This window comes from Alligator mississippiensis, chromosome 4, assembly GCF_030867095.1.
Source record: "Alligator mississippiensis isolate rAllMis1 chromosome 4, rAllMis1, whole genome shotgun sequence".
NCBI classification, from domain to species: Eukaryota; Metazoa; Chordata; order Crocodylia; family Alligatoridae; genus Alligator; species Alligator mississippiensis.
This window is the reverse complement of record NC_081827.1, coordinates 148537714-148562652: the sequence shown is the minus strand read 5'-3', so window position 1 is coordinate 148562652 and position 24939 is coordinate 148537714. Positions and strand designations below refer to the sequence as shown.

Genomic DNA, 24939 nt, shown 5'->3' with positions numbered 1-24939 from the left:
GACCTGCTCCATGATTTTTCTAAGGACCAAGGAGGGGCTGACTGGTTTGTAGTTCCCTGGATCCTTTTTCTTCCCTTTCTTAAAGATGGGCACTATATTTGCCCTTTTCCAATTGTCTGGGACTTCTGATTGCCATGAGTATTCAAAGATGATGATTGATCACAGAGTGTTGATTGCGGATAGATGCTGGTTGCATTCTGTCATTCCTTTGCAGCCTCCTCAGTGCCATGTAGGCTCTTGAGTAGGGGATGGGGCTGCTGATTGCTCACTGAAGGCTGATTCTGATTCTTAATGCTAAATCAGTGATTGCTGATCTGTACAGATTGCTGATCCTGACTGTTGCTGATCAATGACTGCTGATTCATTGCTGATCTCTGTGGATTGCTGATTGTGAATTTCCAATTGCTGATTGATTGCTGATCACTGAGTGTTAACTGCTGATTGATCTCAGATTGATTACTGCAGGGGTTTTCAACCTTTTTGAACAAGTGTACCCCTTCCGTCTCAACGTTTCAGCTCATGTACTCCTTCATATTTTTTTTCTTGTTTTTAAGTGATGGGGGAAGGAAGGGGTGGAGATTGAGGCCACTGAGGTGAGGGTGAGAGTGGGAGTGGGGCTGGGGCTGGGGCAGATGCTGCACAGCCAGTGTGGAGAATGGGATGGAGCCATGAGAATACCATCCAAGGGTAATGGGGATTCAGGCAGCTCCCACCACTGCATGCACCCTGGGAGAGCATGGGTGGTGTCTGGCCCCGGATCAGCGCGCCGGGTAAGGGCAGGCTGCCACTGTCGGCTGGGGCCTGGGATGCACCTGGCTCTTCCCCATTGGGGCTGAGCTGGGCTGGGCTGAGCTTGGGGAGGATGATGCCAGTGCTGGAAGGGGGGCTGTGGGATGGGATTCAGCCACTCCAAAGTTCACCGTAGCCCCCCAACCTCCCTCCCAGCACCACCGCTTGCCCGCCCTGAGTGCAACCTGGCATGACACCCCCACCAGGAATAGCCTGGCACTGCTATGGCCCCAGTCTGCATTGGCAGCCCTTCCTCACCCTGTGCGCAGATCTGGAGGCACACACTCCCCATGCTCTCCTGGAGTGTGCACAGTGGCAGGAGCTGCCCACGCTGCATGCGGCTCAGCCCCTGCCTCTGCCCCAGCTCCACTCCCTCCCTCACTGCTGGGGCATGTACAGGCTGACATCCTCATCTGCCAGGAATCAGTTCATTAAGGTAACAAGAAAATGCAGTCAGACACAAGCATGCAGGTGAACAGATTACCTCTGAATCTGGCTGGGTGTCCAACTGACACCCTCATGGGCCAGCATTCAGTTCATTAGGGCACGTCTGAGCTAAAGTGGGTCAATCACTCTACACAAGCTGATCCCCTTATGTGTCTCAAACTCAGCACATCCCAATCTTTTGCCCTAACTGTCCTAGTAGTGGTAGCCTCTTGATGAGCAGACCCCACAGTATTTTGGGGCTTCACAGGGATCTATGGCTTCGGTAAAAGAAGTGTTGCTGCAGAGCACGTGGGGAAGGGAAGTAGAGAAGGAAAGATACACCCAGTTACCACCAGTTTGACTATAAAAGATATTTATTGCTAAGTATATGAAATTTATAATGGTACTAGTAGTAGTAGACATGGAAGGAAAACAAACACAAACATTTACAATATTATCCTGGTTTCATTGAGTATTTGGGGAAACCTAGCTCAAGCTTACTAATAAAACTCAGTTTCAAAAAGCTATACCTAGAGAGAGAGAGAGAGAATGGGAGCTGGGATATCACTATTCCAAGGCATTTACAGTATAACTCAGTCTCCCTGCCAACCAGTTTCTTTCTTCCATGTCATCCCTCTGCTTAGACCAGCTGCCCTGCTTTGTGCTAGAGTACACCTGCTCTCTTTCAGATGCCATCTTAACATCCATGTTTTCACAGAAGGCTTCAGGCTGAGGACAAGACCTCTTCTTTTTCCCTTTGAACTATTTGTCTCAGGTTGTAGGGCATGAATACTCTTCTGTACACGTTTATAAACTGTGATACACACCTACGGTGCTCTCTAAATAGCATAGACCAGTTCACGTCATTCAAAATACCAGTGTGTTGCATGCCTTTCCTTTCTTCACTGAGAGACATGCCACATGTCACATAGCGCTCTTGGTGGTCCCCTCTTAGTTTGTCTGATCCATTTCCCATCTGTGCCTCCACACAGGCTGTCCTGAAATATGATGCAGAAAATTTTAGTCTTCTATTTAGTGATAAAACGTATGGGGTTATGTTTAAATGAATTAAATGAAGGCTGTTGCCCAGAAACCACTCTGTATGCTGGGTAAAATAATACACAGAATGAATATAATATTCATTCTTTGATTAGTGGTAGAAATATCTCCAACTATGTTATAAATATATATATATGTTTCTGAGTGCTGAATCTCTGAATGGACTGCAAGGTCTGTAAAACTGTAGGTCATTCAGATGCACATTTTTTGTGTATTCTTCTCCCATCAAGCACATATGTACACTCAGGAAACATGAATTGGTGTTACTTTTGAGCAGAACCATGTGAACATCAAGTATATAGGATACGAACTGTTCAGTGTTGTTCAGGCTGACATGGGGAAAAACCCCATCAAGTCTGGTGCTTCATTCAGGATTCTTCTTGCAATGTCTGGTAGTGTGACAGCCACCAAGGGGCCCTTAAACCTCTCTTCTCCAGGCAGCCTGTACCTCCTGAATAGGCCTCACAGCTTTACAGGGTACTAAACACTTCCCTCCAGGGCTTTGTTTCCCCACCCTGCTGTACTTATCTATGTGAAGGGAGGTCTAGGGGACCATTAAGTCCTTTTGCAGTTTTTCTTCCTTTTCAAGAGCAGCACTGGATCCTGCTACCCCTGTGTTGTGGCTTTCTAATTAGAGTATGACCCAAGCCTTTTTCCCAGATTATTTGGTGATTTCAACTCTATTTCCTGCCCACCAAGCACTCTGTGACTCCCTTAACAGGCTCTTGAGGCCCCCCAGGGTGCTAAAGTGCTCCAGTTGGGAATCACTGTTGTTCTATCCTCTAAGGAGGGGTTTTTTCCCCTCTCTCTGTCTGACTAAAAAATTTGATCCTGAATCCGAGAAACCTCTCCTGATACAAATTTAATTGAAACTGATATATCTACAAAAAGTTTTAGTTTTGATGAATAAAATGTTTAGATGAAAAAATAATAAGTACTTACCCTGATGACTGATTGCCGTGACTCAGGAACATAGCAATCAATCACCGGCTGGACAGTCAACAAATGAGCACCAGTTACTTAGATGCTGTGAAATTCCTCTTATCATAAAAACCTCCCTGCTTTTCTTTCTTTTTCAACTTCCCTGATTCCTGTATCTATACTTTTTAAATATCTTTCTATATATTTGACTGTAGTGTTCTAAGAAGATGCCAAAGAATGTCATTCCATTTCTATTCAGAAACAACAGGACTCTGAGTAGGAAAGCTTCCGGACACTGTCCAACCAATGTACTTCAACCCCACAGGGATTTACCTCTAAGGGAGATGATAGATTAGAGTTCATGGTAGTAATTCTGGAACTGTCAGTAAGGATGACAAAAAGTATTAATGTGTATTTTGGGGGTGACTTTTGGACTGATTTAGCTGATCTGAGAGTGCATATACACATTCATTAATGCACAGTAGTTGCCGTGCATTTAGTTTAGTATGTGCTTAATGAAGTACTAACTAAATGCATAGTAAGTACAGTAACTGCACAGTAGTGCCAGTGCACGGTTTTTTTTTGTGATGCTTACCGTGTCGTACCCTAATAATACTGCTCAGTAGCATTTTAGCATGGTTTTTAACTGCCACGCTACTGTGCAGTGTTTTTAGGCTGCTACACAGTAAGCATCTCATGTAGGTGCACCCTTAGAGCAGCGTTCTCTCTAAGCTGCATGCTGTGCATGGCTAAGTAGGTGCTGTCATGCCGTGCTGCCAGGCACACCTGTGCGGCCACGCACACCACACAGCTTAGAGGGAACGCTGCCTGAAAGTATCAAACTAATTTCCTATAGGACAGTACATGACAATCAGGTAATAACAGCTCTTGTTCACTGTTGAACTGGGTTGGTTTTAAATCTCAGGGCTACAAGACTGTTTATTCCATCAGTTACCTCCTAAATTCCTTCCTATTTTAATGTGTCCGGTGTTAGTTGAGTATATGTTGAATCAAATCTACTAGATCAGAAGCTGAGAAATTCTACTGGGGTTGGGGCAAGAAGGAATCTCTCCATCCCCTGTACTTCAAACATAGTCACAGGGTGATTTCATAACAATTCCTTCAGTCTTAAATATCATATTAAACACCTAGTGTAGGAAAGACACACTGCCTTTAACACAGTCTAAGATCAGGTTAAGTTAAAAGTCTAGTGGGGAAATTGGTAGGCTTTTACTCAGCCACCTTATTTTACATTGAAATAGATCTTGTCTCCACTGGACTTTTATAATGTTAGCAAGCACATGCTAACACCTTTCTGTGCTCTTGTGGATGCTCCAACTTTTTTTGGGGGAAGGAGAATGTGTGTGAATCCCCCATAGTGCCCCACAGCTTCTCCCTATACTAGGGTATAAAAATCATGCACAGGATCATGCTCACTAAGTAAAATCCTGTACAAGCAGAGTGCCTGTTAGCTTGCTCCTGTTGCACAATGGGATCTGTTCAGTATTGCATAGAAGAACTCGAAGATGGAAAAAGCATGTTTTCCAAAACCCCTGGACTGCAGGTTCTAGTTCATCTCTTAAGGAGTTTTTCATTGCAAATGATTACATTCTATCTCCTACTTTTTCGATAGAAAAATATTTTTTCTTCTAGTGAAGGAGGAAAAACAAGAAAATTATATGTAACATTTTGTCAGTGCAACCTGAAGGAGGCATGCTCAGTACTTAGCACAATACTTAAAATGCTTAACATTTTATTTGGTTAAACTTCACCTTTTACTTAGAAGCTAGTAGAGGTGAAATATTTGAATCCCCGTTGGGTTTTTCTCTTCTCCAAAGTTAGTATTGGTATTGGTTGATATTTAGGGTTTCAACCCAGGTAAAGATCTTTGCTATACTTTTAGATGCAGACATAATGATGATGGAAAATTCTGTTCTGTACTGTCCAAAGGCTACATTGAGCCTATGCTGTCTGTGGTTACTGCTATCAAAAACTTTAATGCTGGCTCCTTGCATCTCAAGATCCACTGAGAGGAAACTGTATTAGTACAAAGACACTCACACCCACATTTCCATTGGGACCCTCCATGTTGCCAGTAAGCCCCAAGTAGGGTGGCCATCACAGGGGACATTCCAGTTTTCTGCTACTCTTCAAGAGAAAAATAGAGGACATAAAGGCATCCGGTTTCATATCAATAGAGGACAGAGGACAACCAGACTGTCCTCTATGATGGCCACCCTACCCTAAGGCTAAGTACAAAAAGTTTGAGGCTGAATCAATTCAGTCTTTGCAGGTTAGTCAAAGAGGCAGAGATTAAACTGAGAAACAACTGGACACATACTTTTGATTCAGGAAATGCAGCCACATGCTTGCAGTGGCTCAGGCCAGGTGCCAGGGGGCACTAGAGCATGGCTCTCTGATATGTAGCCAGCATGTGTGTTTGCTTCCTCTTCCTGCTGCCCCTGAGGTCTCTGGGGTTTGCAGTTCACAATCACAGCAGCAGGACTCTGCAGGCTTGCTCATCACTTCCTCTTCCTGCTTCCAGGCATCTCTGGAATACGTAGTCCACAGTCACAACCAGCAGTAACTTTCAGTAAGTTTAGCAGAACAGGGAAGCTCTGTACTCGGGAGAAGCGGGGTTTAACTCCCCGCCCCCCCGGGCCCAGACCTCAGCCAGGGTTTGCCTGGGGCAGGAAGGGGCAGTCCCTGCCTCCTCCCCACCTGCAACCCTTCTCTGGTGGAGCAGACAGCACCAACCAGCCCAGGGCTCAAAAGCATGCTGGGATGCTGGGGGACTCTGATTTAACTGAAATCAGGAAGGAGTCTGGGACCAAAGTTTCATAAACTAGTTTGACCCGAATCAGTTAAGTCTGATACTACATCCAACCAGGTTTGTCTTAAACCAGTTTCAGCCATTTTGAAACTGGTTTATATGCACTGAACTTCTGTTCTGTTACAGGTTTAATCCATTTTCTGATGACTTAAACTGGTTTATGTGTAACTTCTGTCTCTAGCCCAAAAGACAAGGATCTTCTGCATTGCTGAATCAATGCATCTTATTAATAGACCTTGAATGGGAGACCCCAGCCACAGTATCAATCAGCTGAAATAGAATACCCCAGGAAAGGGCAAGCAGTAGCAATATTGATGCTCTCTTTCAGGTAAATAGTAGGATTAGGTGGTGGAGGAATTGTAATTTGCATTTTCCTTTTCCAGTTTTTGTAAAATCTGGTGAAAGGAAATAGGATGCAGGTTATGGGCATTTTTACATGTGTGTGCAATGCAGCACCGGTTGTGTTAGCTCACGTGCAGTGCAGACTCGATTAATTGAGTCTGCTCTTACGTGCTGCTTTTCCGGCACATTGCAGCATGAAAAGGATTGTGTATAAATGCCCTATGTGATGTAATCTCCCTCTAATGGTACTTTTACTGTTATTGGTATATAATACTGGTAAGATACTATTCAAACATACATATTATATTCTTATATATGAGTTAGCCATTAAGGTGCCACCCTGCCCTTCCTTCTGTCTAACTTCCAACTAACATGCCTAACTACTTCTCTATATTTGCATATGGAAACTGATATATTATCAACATATTTTATTGATAATAGTAAAGAAATTCTGAAGTTAATAAAGAGTCCAACTAAATTTTGCCATTCTAGGAAAATTAGGAAAAGATGCAAATTAAAGAATCAGAATATTTATATTAACTGATATTAACCCTTAATAAGTAATTCCTTTTCAAGTTTCATTTAATCATGAATAGAGATAGACATAAGCAAGACCCCCAGTTTTGAATCTCCTGGCTATAACTAGACTTTTGGTTCAAACTTATCTTTAATCTTGACGTCTAAGACATTAAAAAAGTACAATTAATTTGTTCAAAAGCTGAATTGCTTAAGAGCCCACACAGTGAAATATGAGCTTAAGCATCACAACATTAAACAAAGAGAATATCTGCAGAACTGAAGAAATATGCATTCTTGATCTCGGTGAACCATGTGTGCCTTTTTGGGGGGAAAATGCCTACTAAGAGAAAATCTCTTCAACGTTTTTATATGATCAGACATAATGGGGAATAAACCTCTTGTATAACAGATATAAGCTAATAATAAGAACAATTAGCATCAATAATTTAATATATGTATCTATGTTACATAAAAGGGTAAGGCAAGTATCTATGTTACATAAGAGGCTGTGACTTGGATGACTACACAGTCCGGTGGGTGGTGAATTGGCTGGAGAGTTGCACCCAGAGACTCGTGGTGGATAGGTCGGCTTCGACCTGGAAGGGTGTGGGCAGTGGGGTCCCGCAGGGTTCAGTCCTTGGACCGATACTCTTTAATGTCTTCATCAGCGACTTGGACGAGGGAGTGAAATGTACTCTGTCCAAGTTTGCAGATGACACAAACCTATGGGGAGAAGTGGACACGCCGGAGGGCAGGGAACAGCTGCAAGCAGACCTGGACAGGCTAGACAAGTGGGCAGAAAACAACAGAATGCAGTTCAACAAGGAGAAATGCAAAGTGCTGCACCTAGGGAGGAAAAATGTCCAGCACACCTACAGCCTAGGGAATGACCTGCTGGGTGGCACGGAAGTGGAAAGGGATCTTGGAGTCCTAGTGGACTCCAAGATGAACATGAGTCGGCAGTGTGACGAAGCCATCAGAAAAGCCAATGGCACTTTATCGTGCATCAGCAGATGCATGATGAATAGGTCCAACGAGGTGATATTTCCCCTCTATCGGGCGCTGGTCAGACCGCAGTTGGAGTACTGCATGCAATTCTGGGCACCGCAATTCAAGAGGGATGTGGATAACCTGGAGAGGGTCCAGAGAAGGGCCACTCGTATGGTTAAGGGCCTGCAGACCAAGCCCTACAAGGAGAGACTAGAGAAACTGGACCTTTTCAGCCTCCGCAAGAGAAGGTTGAGAGGCAACCTCGTGGCTGCTTATAAGTTCATCATGGGGGCACAGAAGGGAATTGGTGAGTATTTATTCACCAAGGCGCCCCCGGGGGTTACAAGAAATAATGGCCACAAGCTAGCAGAGAGCAGATTTAGACTGGACATTAGGAAGAACTTCTTCACAGTTCGAGTGGCCAAGGTCTGGAACGGACTCCCAAGGGAGGTGGTGCTCTCCCCTACCTTGGGGGTCTTCAAGAGGAGGTTGGATAACCATCTAGCTGGGGTCATCTAGACCCAGCACTCTTTCTTGCCTATGCAGGGGGTCGAACTCGATGATCTATTGAGGTCCCTTCCGGCCCTAACATCTATGAATCTATGAATCTATGAATCTATGAAAAATAATGAAAATAACTATCTATGTAGGCAGCAAAGCCAAGCACTCAGTTTTAAGATAGCTTTAAAATAGTTGATTTAAGAGTTATTCATGCAATCTTAATTCTGCTCTCTTCTGCATCCGTCAGCCCTCTTCTGCATTCCTCATATGTACTAAATGAAGCTGGGGTCCTGTGGAAAAGTATTAGGTAATGATAGAATCAAAGACTGTATCATAATTCACTATAACACTTAGAGTTGTTGTTTTGGCTTTCTGCCAGTTGTGAGGAATGCAAGCAAAGAAAGAAAATAATGATTTTCAAAAATGTGTAACTCAACCACATCTGAATAAAATTCATGAGAAAAGAAATGGGCTATCTCTAGCTGCAGGGCTTTGTCTATTATCCCACCCATCTCATTGTGGGAGAATTTGATCACTTTGCAGGGAGAACATACATTCCTGGGAATTAAGTGTGTGTAGGGAACACCACAGGAGAGGGAAATGAGGGGTGTGTAAAGCCCATGCCTGAAAAATGCCTTCTTTCTACAGCACTACTTACAGGGAGTGCACTGCAATAGACTGGGCAGGATAGCCAAGCCAAGTGCCAGTGCTACCAGTGTTTGAAATCCAATACAGGCAGTCCCCGGCTTACAATGTTTTGTACTTACAACGTTTATAAACTGACACCCTGGTTCAACTTTATGACATCAGTTTTGACTTTACAGTGTTTGATCCAATGTGATGCCACACCAGCAAACAAGTTCACTGCATCGCTCATCTCGTTGGAGAACATCTGTCCAAACTTCCTTGGACACTTTCTTTAAGAAAACAGACAAAACGCCAGAAAAACCTGCAGCCAAGACTCCTGAGAAGACTCCAGCCAAGAACCCTTCAAAAAGTCCAAGCAAGAGCCTTTCAAAAAGTCCAGCAAACTCACCTCAAAGAAGTCCTTCCAAATCAATGTGATTGCTATTTACACTATAAATACATTAATGTAGCTATATTACTCATCTATATTTGATCGAGTATAAAAATTCTGGAGTATTTTTGGTGAAAATAGAATATTGAGCCTTGGTTCAGAAACTAATCCCCCATTTATTAAATTGTTTCTTATGAGAAAATTGGTTCCAAGTTGCAACGTTTCGACTTAAGACACGGTTTTCAGGAACCAAGCGTGTCGTAACTCCGAGGACTGCCTGTATGGATAAAAGCTAGCACAAGAAGTAAACGAGATGGAAGACTACATGCCTGTAAGGGAATGGTTAAAGACTCCTCAGACAAAGGTCTCCTTTGGTACGCTGTTTTCTCTGCAGAGAGAGTTAAAGGGCTCTGAAGTGAATTGAGACTTAAAATTGAGGCTGGGTGGGGGTTGCCTCCACCAAATCTCTGGATATGTGGGAACTGTGGAACTCCACTCTGGACCCAATTAAATGCGTAATGCCTGAGATGGGTATGGATATACCAGTCCTACTCAATGCTAAGTTGGGGTCTGACACTTAAAATCTATTCTAGTATCTGTCTTTCACCTGCATTGAGCAACCGAAAGTCCTGCAGCCAACAGCAAGGGGTTAGAGAACTAAATAAAAATGTTCCAAGAATGTTTTATAATGGACTTGCTTATAAAGGTAGGCAACCTACACATATGAGATACTACCGACCCTTCTTATAATGTATGTAAAATACTGGGAATACAACTGTAATATATAGCATATGGCATAATTGCATACATTTGCAAACTGTGTACTATTTTTCAGTTTGTTCGGCACCCAGAGGTGCCAAAGGTGACACAAAAGAATGGTATGACTATCTGAATACTGACAGGTGTTTTATATTACAAATAAGATGAAGATATTTTCTGGAATGCAGGAACCACACTGAACTATTTTCATCTATGCAGAAAGAGTAAACAACATCTCTCACTCTGTACTTGATTGAAAAAAAGAAAATGCTTTAATTTGAATTTGAACTTCTAATCTGTTTTTGGTGTCCAAGTTAATATTTTGAAGTCTATTTAGGTTCCAATGTAGCTGTGTTTGCTCAGTTCAGAGAAGTATATGAAATGGTTGGTACAAGAAAAATAAATAAATAAATAAAAAAGCAAGGGACTTTTTGAATATCTGTACTTAGCCTAAAGGACCACATGATAAACCTTGTGTGTGTGTTACCTTTATACAGCAAAATGGATACTGGCTTACATTAGAATAAACCATTTAAGGGGCATGATCTGTTGTGCTCAGTGGGTGCCATTATGTTCGGCACTATAGAATCCATTTCTTTATAGTAAGATTTCTTTTTTTTTTTTTTTATGGATCATGTTTTGCTTATGTAGGTTTATAGTGCCATATAAATGAGTTATAAATACAGGCAAAATTTGGGCAAATTTGAAATTTTCTTTCAAATGACTTAAAGAAATCAAAGGTTACACATTCCAGGAAGCGAGAGGTTTTTGGTGATATTGTTTGTTGGACTAACAGTAGAACTGGAAGAGGTATTAGATAAGCTTTTGGTCAAGTACCACCATTGCTCAGGTAACTGTCATCAGCATGTGCATGACCATAGAATCTGTCTACATTACTCTTGTAAGCTTGGTAGCTACCCAGGAGCAGGGAGATAAATGAATTAACAAATTCTCTTCCTTGAGCCGCGATAGCACAGATATTAATGACCAAGTGGTAAACAAGTGTTTAGAAGAAACTACTCTTTTGGCCCTTTTTCATTAATAGATATTTGAAAGAATTTCTTTTTTTTCTTCTTTTTTTTTTGTTAGTGTCTGAGCTAACATTAGAAACATTTAAAAAAATGAATAAAGTTTAAAAATAAAAAAAAGATAAGACAAATTAGAGTAGCCAGAGCAAGTAGAAGGAGAACAGCAAGTGTAGAAACATTCCAATCACAGGCACTTCTGCTTACTTCACTAAAGCAGTTTTGTCTGACAAGCAGTGCTTTACTGACAGGTTTTCTGACTTTGGAAATTCCTGCACAGGAGCCATAGAAAATCTAAAAATACTGCAAAGCTGCAAATTCATCTTGGCCAGTAGGTGATGGCAGCTCACCAGCAAGCCTATAATGAGTTAGGGCTACAGGAAACTGGTTGAACACATGCCCTACTGTTCTCATTTGCAAAGTGCTTATTGCCAGGGGAAGGAAAAAGCTTGGGGCTTGAGGGGAGAAGGCAGAAATGGGAGAAGCCTTTGGGGTTAAATTTGGGGGACAAAGTAGCAGCAAGGACAAGGGAGTGACTGAGAATGGAAAGGTAGAAGGGGAAAATGTAGTGTTAAGATAGACTACATCAAATACAAGAACTGTACAGTGATAAAAATGATATAAAAGCATGGAAGGTAACTTAAGATTTTGTATTAGAATGAGAGTCTGAAGCTGGGTCTGTGCAGCTTTATGATATGTGACAGAAAAAGAAGTGCAGGTTTATGGAGCTGGCACAAGCATGGAAATGCATGAGCAAGTCCTTTTCCATAGCGTTTCATTCCCATTCTCAGTTTTCACTAAACACTGTTTTTTTGTTGATAATCTTTGGAATCCACAACCACTACTGGAAGCTCTCTGTAACTATCTCTTTATAAGAAGAGTGTATGCTAAGGCAGATTTTATTTTCTTGGCAGTTAATCACTCTAGGGTTACTATATTTCCAGGATTAAAACAGAGGACAACTATGGGAGGGGAGGGGGTGGGGTAGCCGGTGGGGGGGAGAGGGGAAGAGGGGGAGGGGTATATATATATATGGGGGGGGGTCAGTGATATGCCTGTGCCCACCCCCTGCCCTTCACTCCTAAGCCCCTGCCCCCCGCCCTGCCAGTGCCTCTCACTCCTGACCCACAGCCCCCTGCTTCCCCCAGCACTGCCTTCTCTGTCTGCCCTCTTTGTTGAGTTTAACTACATGAGAATGAAGTTGCAAACAATCACAGAATACAATTATCAGCCTCCACCAGACCACACTTTTTCATAATTTTATTTATATTTTATCCTGTTTTTTCCAAAACAACGTTAATGTGTAGGTGTAATTTCTGGTGACACTTTCCGAAGGTTCCTGCGATGTGGTAGGCAACTTGAAAGAAAACACCGTACTCTGGATAGAGCATTTGGAACCCTCATAAAAAACGAAGACACTTTTTTTGGAGCAGCTGCTGCGGAGAAAAGAGAGCAGTCACTTAATATAGAAAAATAAAGCAAGGGTGTGCAAAGGTCATTTAGTCCAATGTCCTTCCTCAAGAAACAAGCCTCTCCTGTGGACAGGATTTGATTTGGTACAGGGAAACACGTTTGGATTTCTAATCCAGCCTTGTTATCACTCAGCCATTGCACTTAGCCAAAAATGGAGTCTACAAGCAGAGGGAATAAGCCATGTGTGCTATGAAGGTGCGTGTTAGGGTGGGGCACTGATAACCAGCTTGACTGGATCCTCTGCTGTGGCCGAGCTCTGCAGGATGTTGTATTTGAAGGTCAGGACTTAACTATCTCTTTCCAGCAGTGTTACATGTGAGGTGATAGGTAGGGCAGAAATGATGGTCTCTGGCTAGGTCAATGAATGTGGATTCAGGAGGCCTAGAGTCACTTCCTGCCTTAGCTACAGACTTCCTTGTGACCTTGAGTACATCACCTGACTTAGCCAGTGTCAATTCCTCATGCATACCTGTATCGACATCCATGTCTTCTGATATGGGAGATCTTTGTTCGTTTTGGCTAGCGCCTGCAGCCAGCGTTTCCAACTGTTCCATGGAAAGAGTAAAATAAAAGAGTTAAGAAGGACTCTGTTTGATCTGTGCTCCTCAGAATCACACCGCCACAGAATGAGGGACAGGCAGTGGTGGTGGGGCTGTCCTCCCAGCCACGGTTCCTGCTGGTGCCATGAATGGCCAGGTGAAGCCCGAGTCCGTGTGTGGAACGAGGGCCCCTTGTGTCCTACCTTCTGAAGTCAAGGGTGGAGCAGTCTTGCATACAGGAGCCTCAGCTCAGCCCCTCCCCTGCCTCCTCTGCTTTCACAAAATCCCAGCTAGTGAGGGTCCTCCACACTGAAGGCCCACTGCAGGCTCTCTAGCAGATGGCCTACCACCTCTATAAGAGCATTCAGCATTCATAGTAGATGGGCTTTCAATGCCACATGATCATCTTAACAAAAGATCCAGTTAGAAGCAAGATGGCATTCACAAAACAGGATTGCCTCAGCCTTATTCTTTCTACTTACCTCCCCTGGTCTTACAACTGGTTGTCCTGTGCTACCCAGAGAAAAATAACTGTTGTCATTTCTCTGTGCCTCAGATATTGAATTTGCATCTTCAGAACCGGGGATTGTTTCTTCAGAACTCCAGGTCTTAAGCTCTTCACAAACGGACACTTGGGAAAGGACCATGTTGGCAATTCTGCCTGGGTTCATTGCACTTTGGTGTGGTGTTGCTGGATTGTCACCACCAGCCTGTAAAAAGGGGCAATCAGAGAGTTCCTCAATTATTACTGTAACCATTTCTTGAGGAAAAAATAAATTGAAACCTGTTATGTCATCATAAAGTTCTTGCTCAGATCCAGATTTTTGTAGCATATTCCTGGAAACAGAAAGAACAACTTCATTAATTGCGTCTTCACGCTCTGGAGGTAAATGTTGTTCATTTGTAGCTGCCACAAGGCTGATTTTATGTTTGGACAGGCCTTGTTCCATGGCCTCTTTAAGGTCCTCAACAATTTCATTCACTTTGGATCGTGATAAATGTCTTCTGGAAGTTGGGCTTGTGCCGTCAGTTGAACTTAAAAGACTTTTGCAAGGAATCGACTTAATATTTCTTCCACAAATGTCACGGGTACCACAAGAATAGGTGGGTTTATAGGTGGCTTTGGCAGTTTCTCGATTGTGCCAAAATCAGCAGGGAATTTCTCAACAATCCTAACAGCTTCTGTTGAAGTTGAAACAAGCAATGTCTCCCCCTCTGAACTGCCTTGAAATTCAGGTTTGGCAACTTCTTTTGCTATGGAAGCCGCTATCCTATTAGCTAAAATATCTGTCTTATCTGTTAGGTTTCCGCAAACAAAAATGTCAGAGTCAGAATGGTCTCCAGTGCTTGTGGAAGCCAAATGGAATATGTCTCCCATAGCCGGCCTGTCTTCAGTGCCTAAAAATTCTCTTTCATTGATATGTTTGTTCATGTTCATCTGGTGTTGTGACAGGACTACTTGCAAAGCATGCAGTATTTTCCTAGTTGCTCCATTCAGTAACAAAATCTTTTCTCTGTCCAAATCGGGAAAGGGAAAGAGGGAAGAAAGTGTTGACATAAGGTTTGCTTCTAGTTTTTCTATGATGAGGGGAGCTATCTTACTAAGATATGATGATAAACTGTTTGGGTGATGCAAAGGCTCAGTAACATTTGTTAGTGTAACTTTTTCAGCAATCTCGTCAGCTTCAGCACAGTGGTGAAGCAGTAATCCTTCGGAAAGCAAGTTCTGCAGTGGATGTACAGAAACCTCTTGGATGACCAAGTCACAAAGAGCTTCAGAAATAACCATGCACCCATTTCTTAGACAGTTCTGCATATTTAATTTAGACTGAAACTGTGTCAAAAGCTTATTATAGACTGAATCAGCAGTTGTTTGAATCATGTCCTCTGCCCTGGAATGCGGCTGTTCAGTATGCTGGCTGGAAGAGTTCTCATCTTCAGAGATTTTTGCCATGACTTTACTGATTATCTGCATGTGAATTAAATCAAATTCTGCAAAATCCATTTTATTTTCTGTAGAGGAAGATGTGCTGGCGGTGGCAGGGAGAATGTTAGATAAAATCCTGCTGATTAGATCTTCCAAAAATCTGTGGCATACCCCCAGAACAGACAGAGTGGGACTTTGGCCTCAGGCGTTACTTTTGATAGGATCTTCTAAAAGCTTTTCAGCATCAATTTCTCCAGGTTCTGGAGGGTTATACGGAACTGAAGAGGGTGCCTTTGCTTTTCCCTGTTGGTAACCATTAATTTTTCTCCTTATCAAACCACCAAAGCTCTCTGCTGCCACACTGTTGTTGTCTTGCATGTCTGCATAAACTGAGACTTTGGAAGCTCTTTCTTCCATAAGGTCAGATAAACTGTTATGAATAATTTTGGCCGTCAATGTGTCTATGTCAGGGGAGAGACCCTGGTCTTCAGAAGGCTGCAGGTTTGTGGCCTGACATATGGAAAGCTTATTTAGTACTGAATCAGCTCCAGCTGTGCTGATACATGAGGGATTGCTTCCAGGGATTGGAATGTCCTGAATATGTGGGATTTGTGATAGGACTGATTTGCTTATTAGTTCATCATATATCTCTTTAAAAAAAGCATCAGCATAAATACTGTTGTTGTCTTGCATGTCTGCATAAACTGAGACTTGGGAAGCTCTTTCTTGCATAAGGTCAGATAAACTGGTATGAATAATTTTGGCCGTCAATGTGTCTATGTCAGGGGAGAGACCCTGGTCTTCAGAAGGCTGCAGGTTTGTGGCCTGACATATGGAAAGCTTATTTAGAATTGAATCAGCTCCAGCTGTGCTGATACATGAGGGATTGCTTCCAGGGATTGGAATGTCCTGAATATGTGGGTTTTGTGATAGGACTGATTTGCTTATTAGTTCATCATATATCTGTCTAAAAAAAGCATCAGCATAAATACTGGTTTGTGACTGCAGTGTTTGAGGCTCAATTGTGCAGGTTGTCAGGGGCTTGCTGCAAGCTCCCTGCATTTCTACTTCCTCTTTGGGAAATACCTTTCTGAATGATGGAAAAAAAGGCTTTCTTGCAAGGTGCCTTCTTGTTGGAGACTGGCTAGGTGCCTGTTGAGAAAACAGTTGGATTATTTTCCTTCTCCCTCTCCTCATACATCCCGGTGATCTGCTGGGTGTTCTGTTTCTGTCTGTGAAGACAAAGTTTTTGGCATTGTCCTCATCATCTCTCCTGTCTCTCTCAGCGATTTTTCTTCCTTCATATTCAATTATTGCCGGATATATTATGTCTGTTACCTCAGACACAAACCACGTCATTATATTTGTAATTTCATTGGTCATGTCTTTGGTCTTGTTTTTCTGTAGCAGGAACAAATGAGAAGGGACAATAAACGTGTTAATTCATTCCTCCGTTCTCCCTTCTGTACATGGCAACAGCTGTCTAATGGGTGCGATTCAAACTTTTAGGATAAACAATAACAGCCCCCCATGAAAAGTGACATGTATCACCAGAGCCTTTTGGATAGGGTGGGATATAAAATTTACAGAATAAATATAGGAAATAAAGAAACAGCCAGTTTGGGAAAAGTCAGTGAAGGACAAACTCGGATGCAGGTTTCTTCTCCTTGAGTTTGTTTCTGAAGGGCCAAAGTGCAGTCTGAAGACCACGGAAGAAAATTCTGCCCATCTTGAAGCCCAAGAGGGGTTTGTTACTGATTTTAGCAGGGCCAGGATTCCCCCACATGAGTGTAGAGATGACCTATTTTTGCCAGTTTACCCTATTACAAGTGTCAGGGGGGCTAGAATTTGGATATATGTTTGGACACACTCTGTGCAAAGGACCCTGTGTCCAGAGACTCTGCCACATTGGGACTGTCCTCCTCCTCCTTCCCCACCCCCTCCAAGAAAGCACTCATCAACTAGCTCAGTTCTCCTTATGGAAAAGAATCAATTAATTTGCAGACATTTTCTCTATATTGCACTAAAACTCCAAAGTTGTGTCCTCCCTGGGCAGTGCTGCTCCCCACTCTTTCCCGGGCTGCAGTGCCTTCTATTGTCTGGTCACTCCATTGTTTCCCTCGCTGTTAAGAAATGAGTATCTGTCACACAACCAATCACAATACAGCACTTCTTCTAGTGTTATATTCTGCTCACTTGTTTCCAAAAAGAATGTGAAAGATTGTGTAGAACAGTGCCATTTGGTGACTCTTGCACAATAATACACGTCATGGCAGGGTGTACTTTATCTTTCATTTGTGGCATCATCAGCTTCCACTTTTGACATCTCCCCATGCCCTGACTTCTTAACCAAGAGAATGATCTTTTCTTGTTTGTGCCTTTTTAGCAACTGACACAAATCTAGGCTGCTGATTACCTGACATGAAAAACGATACATTTCTAGGATAGTCCTAAGTGTTGAGTGTAAACTGCTTGCAAGTCTAGGATCTGTGTCCCAGACTCTGCTATAAAAAAACAACTCAGGGGGTGAATAAGGGTAAAAAGCTTGGCCCTACTGAATTAAATGGGAGTTTTGACATTGACTTCGGTATAGCCACAGTTTTACCTGAGGTACATAACCATTTTAATGGAAAGATGGTGAAAAGACAGATACGACAGTGGAGACAACCCCTGGATATCAGGACCTTGATCAGGACTGTGAGAACTCTGCTCATCAAATTAAAAAACTGACAGGGTCCAGTTTGCTTCTGTGTTGCACCCTGATCCTACAAACATTGATGCAAGTGGCTACAAAACAATCACGGGAGAAGTCCTATTGAGCTCCCTGGGATCACAGACATTCTTGAAGTAAAGCATGAGCATGTTGTTAGTTTGGGGCCGTAGTCATCAACCTTTTTATGAAATTCTAAATAGAATTGCCAGCAAAACCATTGGTTACTATTGACTCTAGCCATTTACCGATTTACTGATGACCTATATATATAAATTGTATTGTGGCTTTGTTTCTAACCTTCATTGCTTTATGAAGCATATATTGTTTCCTTTTGCTCTGTTGGTTTCTTTGTCCGTCCATCCGATATGTCGTCTAAGAAGCTAATGAGTTTTTTGTATTCCTTGAAAAACCTGGCAAAATCTCCTGAGAAACATGTAAACGGTTGGTTAATATCACTTCTGGTGCAATTAATTTCTTTTCCACCTCCTCCTTTCCCTGGGTCTCTTTTTGCTAAAGCGATGGTAGCATTTTTTAACAAATTCCAAGAAGTTGCTAATACGATTTGTGAGCTATAGCTTGGAGGTTTGCAAACTGTTTCAGTGGAGTGTGTTGCTGATGAATGAACAAAGGCCACATCCTGTCTTTTTGAAGGCACAATGAGAGTGGAAGGATGCACCTTTCCTTTATGAGCCAGGAAGGGGACCATGCTCAGTATCTCTCTTTTCTGTGAGATGTTCTAAATCTCCTTCTCCACACATTTTATAGTAAGGTGCTTGGATGCTTAGCAAGGAGCCAAGAATGAGGACAAATGGAACCGAGACAAGGCCAAGTAGGAGGGGACCCAAAAAGAGTTGAGGCTTGTTGGGGAGAGAGAATGGGCACATGGCTCTGGGTTACTAGAGTGCACCCCTGTCCAGATCCTGGGATAGACCTGAATATCCATGAGTCTACCCCACTCTTCTGCTGCCAGCAAATTTCTGTGAGCCTTACTTGTAAAGTGTGCCCCTTCTCCCTCTCCCTTCCCCTCCCCCTCCCTCTCTCTCCCTCTTCCTGTCCCTCTCCCTCCCTCCCTCTCCCTGTCCCTTCCTCTCTCTCCCTCTCCCTCCTTCTTCTCCTTCTCCCTCCCTCTCTCTCCCTCTCCCTGTCCCTCTCCCTCCCTCCCCTCTAGACTGGTGGACAGAGAGATAGACAACCCATTGTTGCTGTCAGTTCCCGAGTCAACTTCGATGGCAGAACCCACTCCTAATTTCTATCGATTGCCACTTACTGCCCCCTTTACTCCTTGCCATGTACTGATGCTTGGCCCTTATTTGCTGCCTTCCCTTTTTCTTGCTTAATGCAGAGGGGCTTAGAGACAAAGATTTTTCTTTCTTGAATGTGGAGTCATGGCTCTTTGGCCAGATGATGAACTATTTTCCTAGGATTCTCCATTTCTGTTTGTATTTTTTGTAATGTTTTCCTCTTATCAGTTGTGTTTCGCATTATCTTCAACTTGGGGGGATTAGATGATTAGAAACACTGATTATGTGATGTGATGTCATCGCCATATAATTACGGGCTTAAGCTCTCCTCTGTGACAGCATGGAAAGTAATTGGATCACAAACACCTTGCGCTAAGCAACCACCTGGCCATTGTGTTGTAGCATCAAATGCTCTGCCCCATGATTGGCTATGTCTGTCTCATTTGAATAAAAGCCGTACCTTTCCTCCCAGTAGGGTTGGAGTATTGTTGTAGCCATGAAGGTCTGGGCAATATGCTAGGATCAAGGTGATTTTAGGGATCTCTTTTCTTGGACCAAGCGTATAGGTGGGAAAGAATTCCCCACTTCAGTGTTGATTTTTCTGTCAAGTTTTTCTCCCAGTCACAGTCTTTTTGCGTAGTTAGAGAAGTTTCTGGGCACCAGGTGCCCTTCTTCTGCGCCCTTGTCTAACATCACTCCCAAATTTTACGCCTGGCCCAATAAAAGACACCTCCTTTGCTTGATCCCCAGTGGATGAGACTTGGAGCAGCCCCTTTGTTTGCAGTGCAGCAGCACCCAAGTCAGAGTGACAGACAGCTGGAGAGACAGAGCGAGCTGCAGGGGAATATGGGGATCAAAGCTCCCTGCCCATCAAAAGGGGACAACTCAGGTATTTTGTCCTGAGCCCAAACATTCCTGGGGGCCTGAACTGGCTGAGATTTGGCAGAGCTCATAACTGGCTTTTACACCAAAGTTACTTGCTAGGGCCCTGTGACCTGGGCCTAAATTACAGACTGTGACTGAGAAGGGCCACAGCCCTGAACTCATGAACCGTGAGGAAGTATTGGGGACCAGGCAGAGAGAGGAGCCCAACTGCACCACTTGGCCCAAACCTGAGAGTTTCTGGGGATTGCACCTGTGGGGTGGGAGGGATACACAGATAAGAGAGGTGGCCCTGGGACCAGAAATAGGAATCAGATTCTCCCTTACCTGTAGGAGCTTCAGCCAGAGAGACCTGCCACCATAAAGGTGTGTTCTGGTCTGAGCCTCTGGCCTGGGGTTCTGGAATTTATCCTGCAGGCTGATATCAGCCCTCTATGAGGTCACTGTCTCTCTGGCCTAATGCCTGATATCCTACCAATGCACCTCTATGACCTCACTGTCTGCCCCACCCTCCCCACCCAGCTGGGCTCATTCCCTACCTATAGCCGCCCCTTCACCATATAGTCTAGCAAATCCTGTGTGCCATCCCTGACAGTGCCCAGTGCTCAGTGCCAGAGGCTGGAGAGAATGGTACAAGAGAACCCCATCCTGGACAGTGGGGGGACTAGTCTGGGCAGAGAGGGGACAGGTCTGCCAAAGTCCACATAGTGAGTGCAATCTGCCCAGCAGTGCGAGTGACAAAAACCAGGGGTGTTTATATACATGCTCTGGGAGTGTGGGAGGGCAGTGCTTTAGTTAGAGTGGCTCCGAGAGCCATCATGTGCATCAGTGTCCTCACGCTAAAAAATGGTGGTGGGGGCACTTGAACTACAGCTCACTGAAAGCTTTAGTTAAAGCACCCCCAACACCATTTTTCAGCACAGGGACACTGATACACGTGACGCTGGAGTCTGCTGGAGTAATTACCATGCTCCAGCAAGCTCAAGTCTGCTTCCACATGCTTAATTACAGTGTGTCAGAGCAGCTTTGCTGTATGTTAGGGGTTTTCAACAAAGGGTACGTGTACCCCTGGGGGTACTTGGGATGGCTTCAGGGGGTATTCAGCAGTGGGTGCCGCCACTGCCACACTGCCGGCACTTCTGTTGTTGCTGTGCCACCGCCCCCCTCCCCCGGTCATCGATCAGCTGCTGGGGGCCCCTCCCCCCTGCTCATCGACTGGCTGCTGGCCATTGGGAGCCCTTCCCCCTGCTAGGGGACTGCTACCTTCTTGACCAGCTGCCGGGGGTACGCTGACCCAAAATGGTTGAAAACCTCTGCTGTATGTCTATAGCGCCCCAAGTGACCAAGTGACAAAACCAGGTGGCAGTTAGGGATCAGTTAGGGGTACAGCCTCTGAATTACAACTACCTAGACCTTAAATGCTGGAGGCTGTAAGTAAGAGAAGAACAGTGAAAAAAACCCTGGTCATATTCTGTTCACTCTCCCTTTCAGCAGCCACTCCCTGAGCGTGTCTACATGAGGTGCTGTGTCACAGTAGCAATGAGCTAGGGCAGCATAGCTTGTCGCTATGGCAATGTAGCATGGGCGGGCACTAACTGTGATGCTACTGTGCAGTAACTTGTTGTTGGCCCCATTTTTTCGGTCAAAAAGAGTTTGCTGAGCAACTACCATCTCAGCTTTTCTGCAAAGTGACATTGAGAAAACCCAAGGATTTTGCACTTGTAACCACCGTATTTACTCAAATCCAAGACTTGTTACACCCCCCCCCCATTCAACATGGGGGTGGGGGAAAGCCCCTCGTCCTGAATTTGAGTACAAGATGGAGAGGCAGACAGTTGCTGCAGCTCCAGTTCTGGCCCAAACCCCAGCCCCAACCCTTGCTCAAGGTTGGAGCCATGGCTGCTGCCCCCCCCACTGAAACCTGCCCCTGAGTATCGGGGGATCATTTTATATTCAAAGTTGTCTTGGATTTGGGTAAATAAGATAACCTTGGTCTATCAGCTTTAAATATTTAACATGAAAACTAAAATGTGCATTGGAAAGAAACACCTAAGTCAAATGGCTGCTGGCTGTCCACTGCCCCAAAAAAGATGAAGACACACCATCATCCTGATCTGACATCAGCTATAAATACTAACTACTTTATTATTTGTTGTTTTGGGGAGGACCCCCTAAGCAAAATCTAAAACGGTCAGTGTGGAATGGCTCTGTAACTGTGCAAGAATATTGTGTTCTTACTCTTTTTTCTGTGAAGAATATCCAGGGCCACTGAATTCATAGCAAAACTCCCACTGACTTGCATAGAGTCAAGCTTTCACTTTTGCCTCTGAAAAATCTTTGCCTACATTTTTAAAAGTTATTTCTAGCACTGCAGTGTTGGAAGTGCAGATGGATTAGAAAGGCATCAGGATTCTTCTTCTCCTTCAATTTATTGGCAACCTTTTAAAAGAAATTTGAATTGGTGAATGCTTATTGGTGATGGTTATATAGAAATGAAGAGGTCCCAGGGTAAGTTTACATTGCAGTGCTCAAAACAACTGGAGTTGTAAACAGAATAAATGGAGCTGTTCTGAACATTTAAAGAATATCATCAGTTTCTATTTTATTTGACTCTCCTTTCTGATTATTTGACTCTCCTTTCTGATTACAATTGCCTTTGAAACAGAAGTTATAATGCAGTCTTTCTGTACTGGTAATTCATTAAACATAATCAGGACTCATTCATTTATCTCTGTAACTAGGGGAAAGATTCACTGCTTTATTTTATATATCTTCTATTATTGTCTCAAAACACCTGGTGCCAGGGTTAATAAACTCCCAGGAGAAATTACTATTATACATCCAAAGAAATATTTTAGTTGTGTGATGTATTCTATAGTGGAAACCTTTTATCCATATGTTTGGGTTGTTTGTTTTTTTTTTTTAAATGGTCAATCATTTTCAGCAGTGTTTCATCTTTTTAGTTGAAAGATTAACTTTTTTTGTTATTACTAAACCACAAATATAATGTGAAAGTCCAAAGTTCTTAACTACATACAATTTATTGAGTTATAATATACATAAGCATAAAACTAAATATCATATACAAATATTTACAGATAACCAATAACCAAGGTCAAACCATAAATAACACTATTTACAAAAGCACAATGCAACATTTCAATCGCAAAATATAAAGCACAAACATGAACAATCTTAATAACATCTATTTCCTTAATATAGTCCTTGACCCACAGCAAAAGATAGTCCTCCTTCCAATGGGGTCCCTTTGGGGGGGGTGTCCAGGAAGCTCCAGGGGCCCCTCCTCTTAGCACCTGAACTAGGCGGGGGTGGTGCTGCTCACCCAGCCCCTTCTCTGGGTTTGCCTGTCCCAAATGTCTTTCCCCTGTGGGACCCAAGGGCCCAATGACTGTTACAGTGCCTCTTCTCCAGGCCTCTCCTGCACCGCTGGGCTCCTCTCCACCCTGTGCCCCACTCTGGGCACCGAGGGGTCAGCTCCCCTCAAATGCTGCATTACTGCTGCTGGCTCCTGGGTGCTGAGCCTCACACTGCAGCACTACCATTTCCCCATCTCCTGGCTTCAGCACTGAGGGCTCTGTTAGCACAGGCCAGACCCTTCAGGATCTGGCTAGCCATCCTCATGCCAGGTGGCTAACCCAAGCAGCCTCCCCTGCTCCCTGGCTCCCAAAGCTCAGGCCCATGTACTACCCTGCACACCATGAGACCTGGCTGTTTGCTGGGAGATGAGGCCTGAGCCACCTCACAGTGGCCCCCAAAGGTCTGCCGGGGTTGTAACCTCAAGTCGCCACTTGCGGCTCCCAAAGCCTTGGGAGCCATGCATCAAACTGTGCACCGTGGTGGGCCCAAGCAGTCTTACATTGCTCCCAGGGCTGGGTCTCTGCGCACTGTCCCTGTGCACCATCAACAGAGGTCTTGTACAGCTCGCAGGGCTGCTCCTCCAGTGGCAGCTTCAGGAGCATTGGGCCTATTGCCCACCGAGAGAGAGCTCCTCAGCTTTTCTTGGCTCCACTCTTCTTGAGCCCCTCACTGCATCTGCCCCTCGTGCTGTGCGCACAGCTCCTTTTATATGCTCCAGGGCTCCACCCCGAAGTCTTCTGGACCTGACAGGTTACAGTCTTCAATCAGGTCCGGGGCAGCTCTTCTCCCCCTCCCCTCAGGAAAGGGGCATGACTTTATTTCTCCTGCTGCCTTCTGATTGGTTGATGGGCTCCACCAATCAAAACAGCAGGATCTTAAGCCTTGGACTCAACCCAAACTCTGAAAGGTGAACCTGCTACATATGTATTACCTCAAAGATGTTATAATGAATACACATGTGGCTCTGCATTAGAAAGTTAGATTATATTTACAACCTGGGATGCATTTGACAACATCTCCAAAGATGGAAGCAAAAGCACTGGTAAATATTTGGCTGGAACAGCTGCGAATATGCTCTCCGAAACCTGGCCCCTGGGGCAGTTCCAGTCTATTTTGAACTGTACATATGTGTCAAAATACAGTCATTTCCTGTGAGAAATGTGGTCAGCTCAGAGCTTGACTGCTCTTAGACAAGAAGTACCTCTTATTTTTCTCTATGGCAAAGACATCAACAGGCAGATTTTTGTAATGTGGTTGGTTTCAGTTTTATCTTTACACTTTTGAATGTTTTCAAATCAGATGTCTTTCCTTCTTCATGAGTTTGGATATGGGCTTTTGTACCATTTTTCACCTTCAGTACTACAGAAACATTTTCCCTTCCCCACCTCCTACCTCCCATTTCACCCTTTTATCCTGCAAGTTTCTACTTTTCACCAAATTTTTGCATTTCATTTCCTCCAGTTTTTATTTTAATTTGTTATATTTGCCAATGTTTCAGCCTTGAAATTACTTTTTCTTGGCTGAAGTTTTTTTCATATTCTTCTTCTTGTTGTTTTATTTTCCATTTTTACATGTTTTTATGGGAGTTGTTTTACATGTTTTGA

The 24939-nt window shown here is 43.7% G+C and overlaps 1 protein-coding gene across 1 annotated transcript; it reads right to left on the bottom strand.

The window, feature by feature from the left end:
• Window positions 1–12464: 12464 nt before the first annotated feature.
• LOC132250257 (uncharacterized) lies at window positions 12465–20336 on the bottom strand. The gene is made up of 3 exons (XM_059726786.1): window positions 20285–20336; window positions 18132–18257; window positions 12465–16522 (listed from the first exon to the last, which is right to left on the bottom strand). Exons 2-3 carry the CDS (start codon window positions 18192–18194, stop codon window positions 15323–15325), a joined length of 1263 nt encoding a protein of 420 aa, XP_059582769.1. The 5' UTR covers window positions 18195–18257; window positions 20285–20336; the 3' UTR covers window positions 12465–15322.
• Between the last annotated feature and the right edge of the window lie 4603 nt (window positions 20337–24939).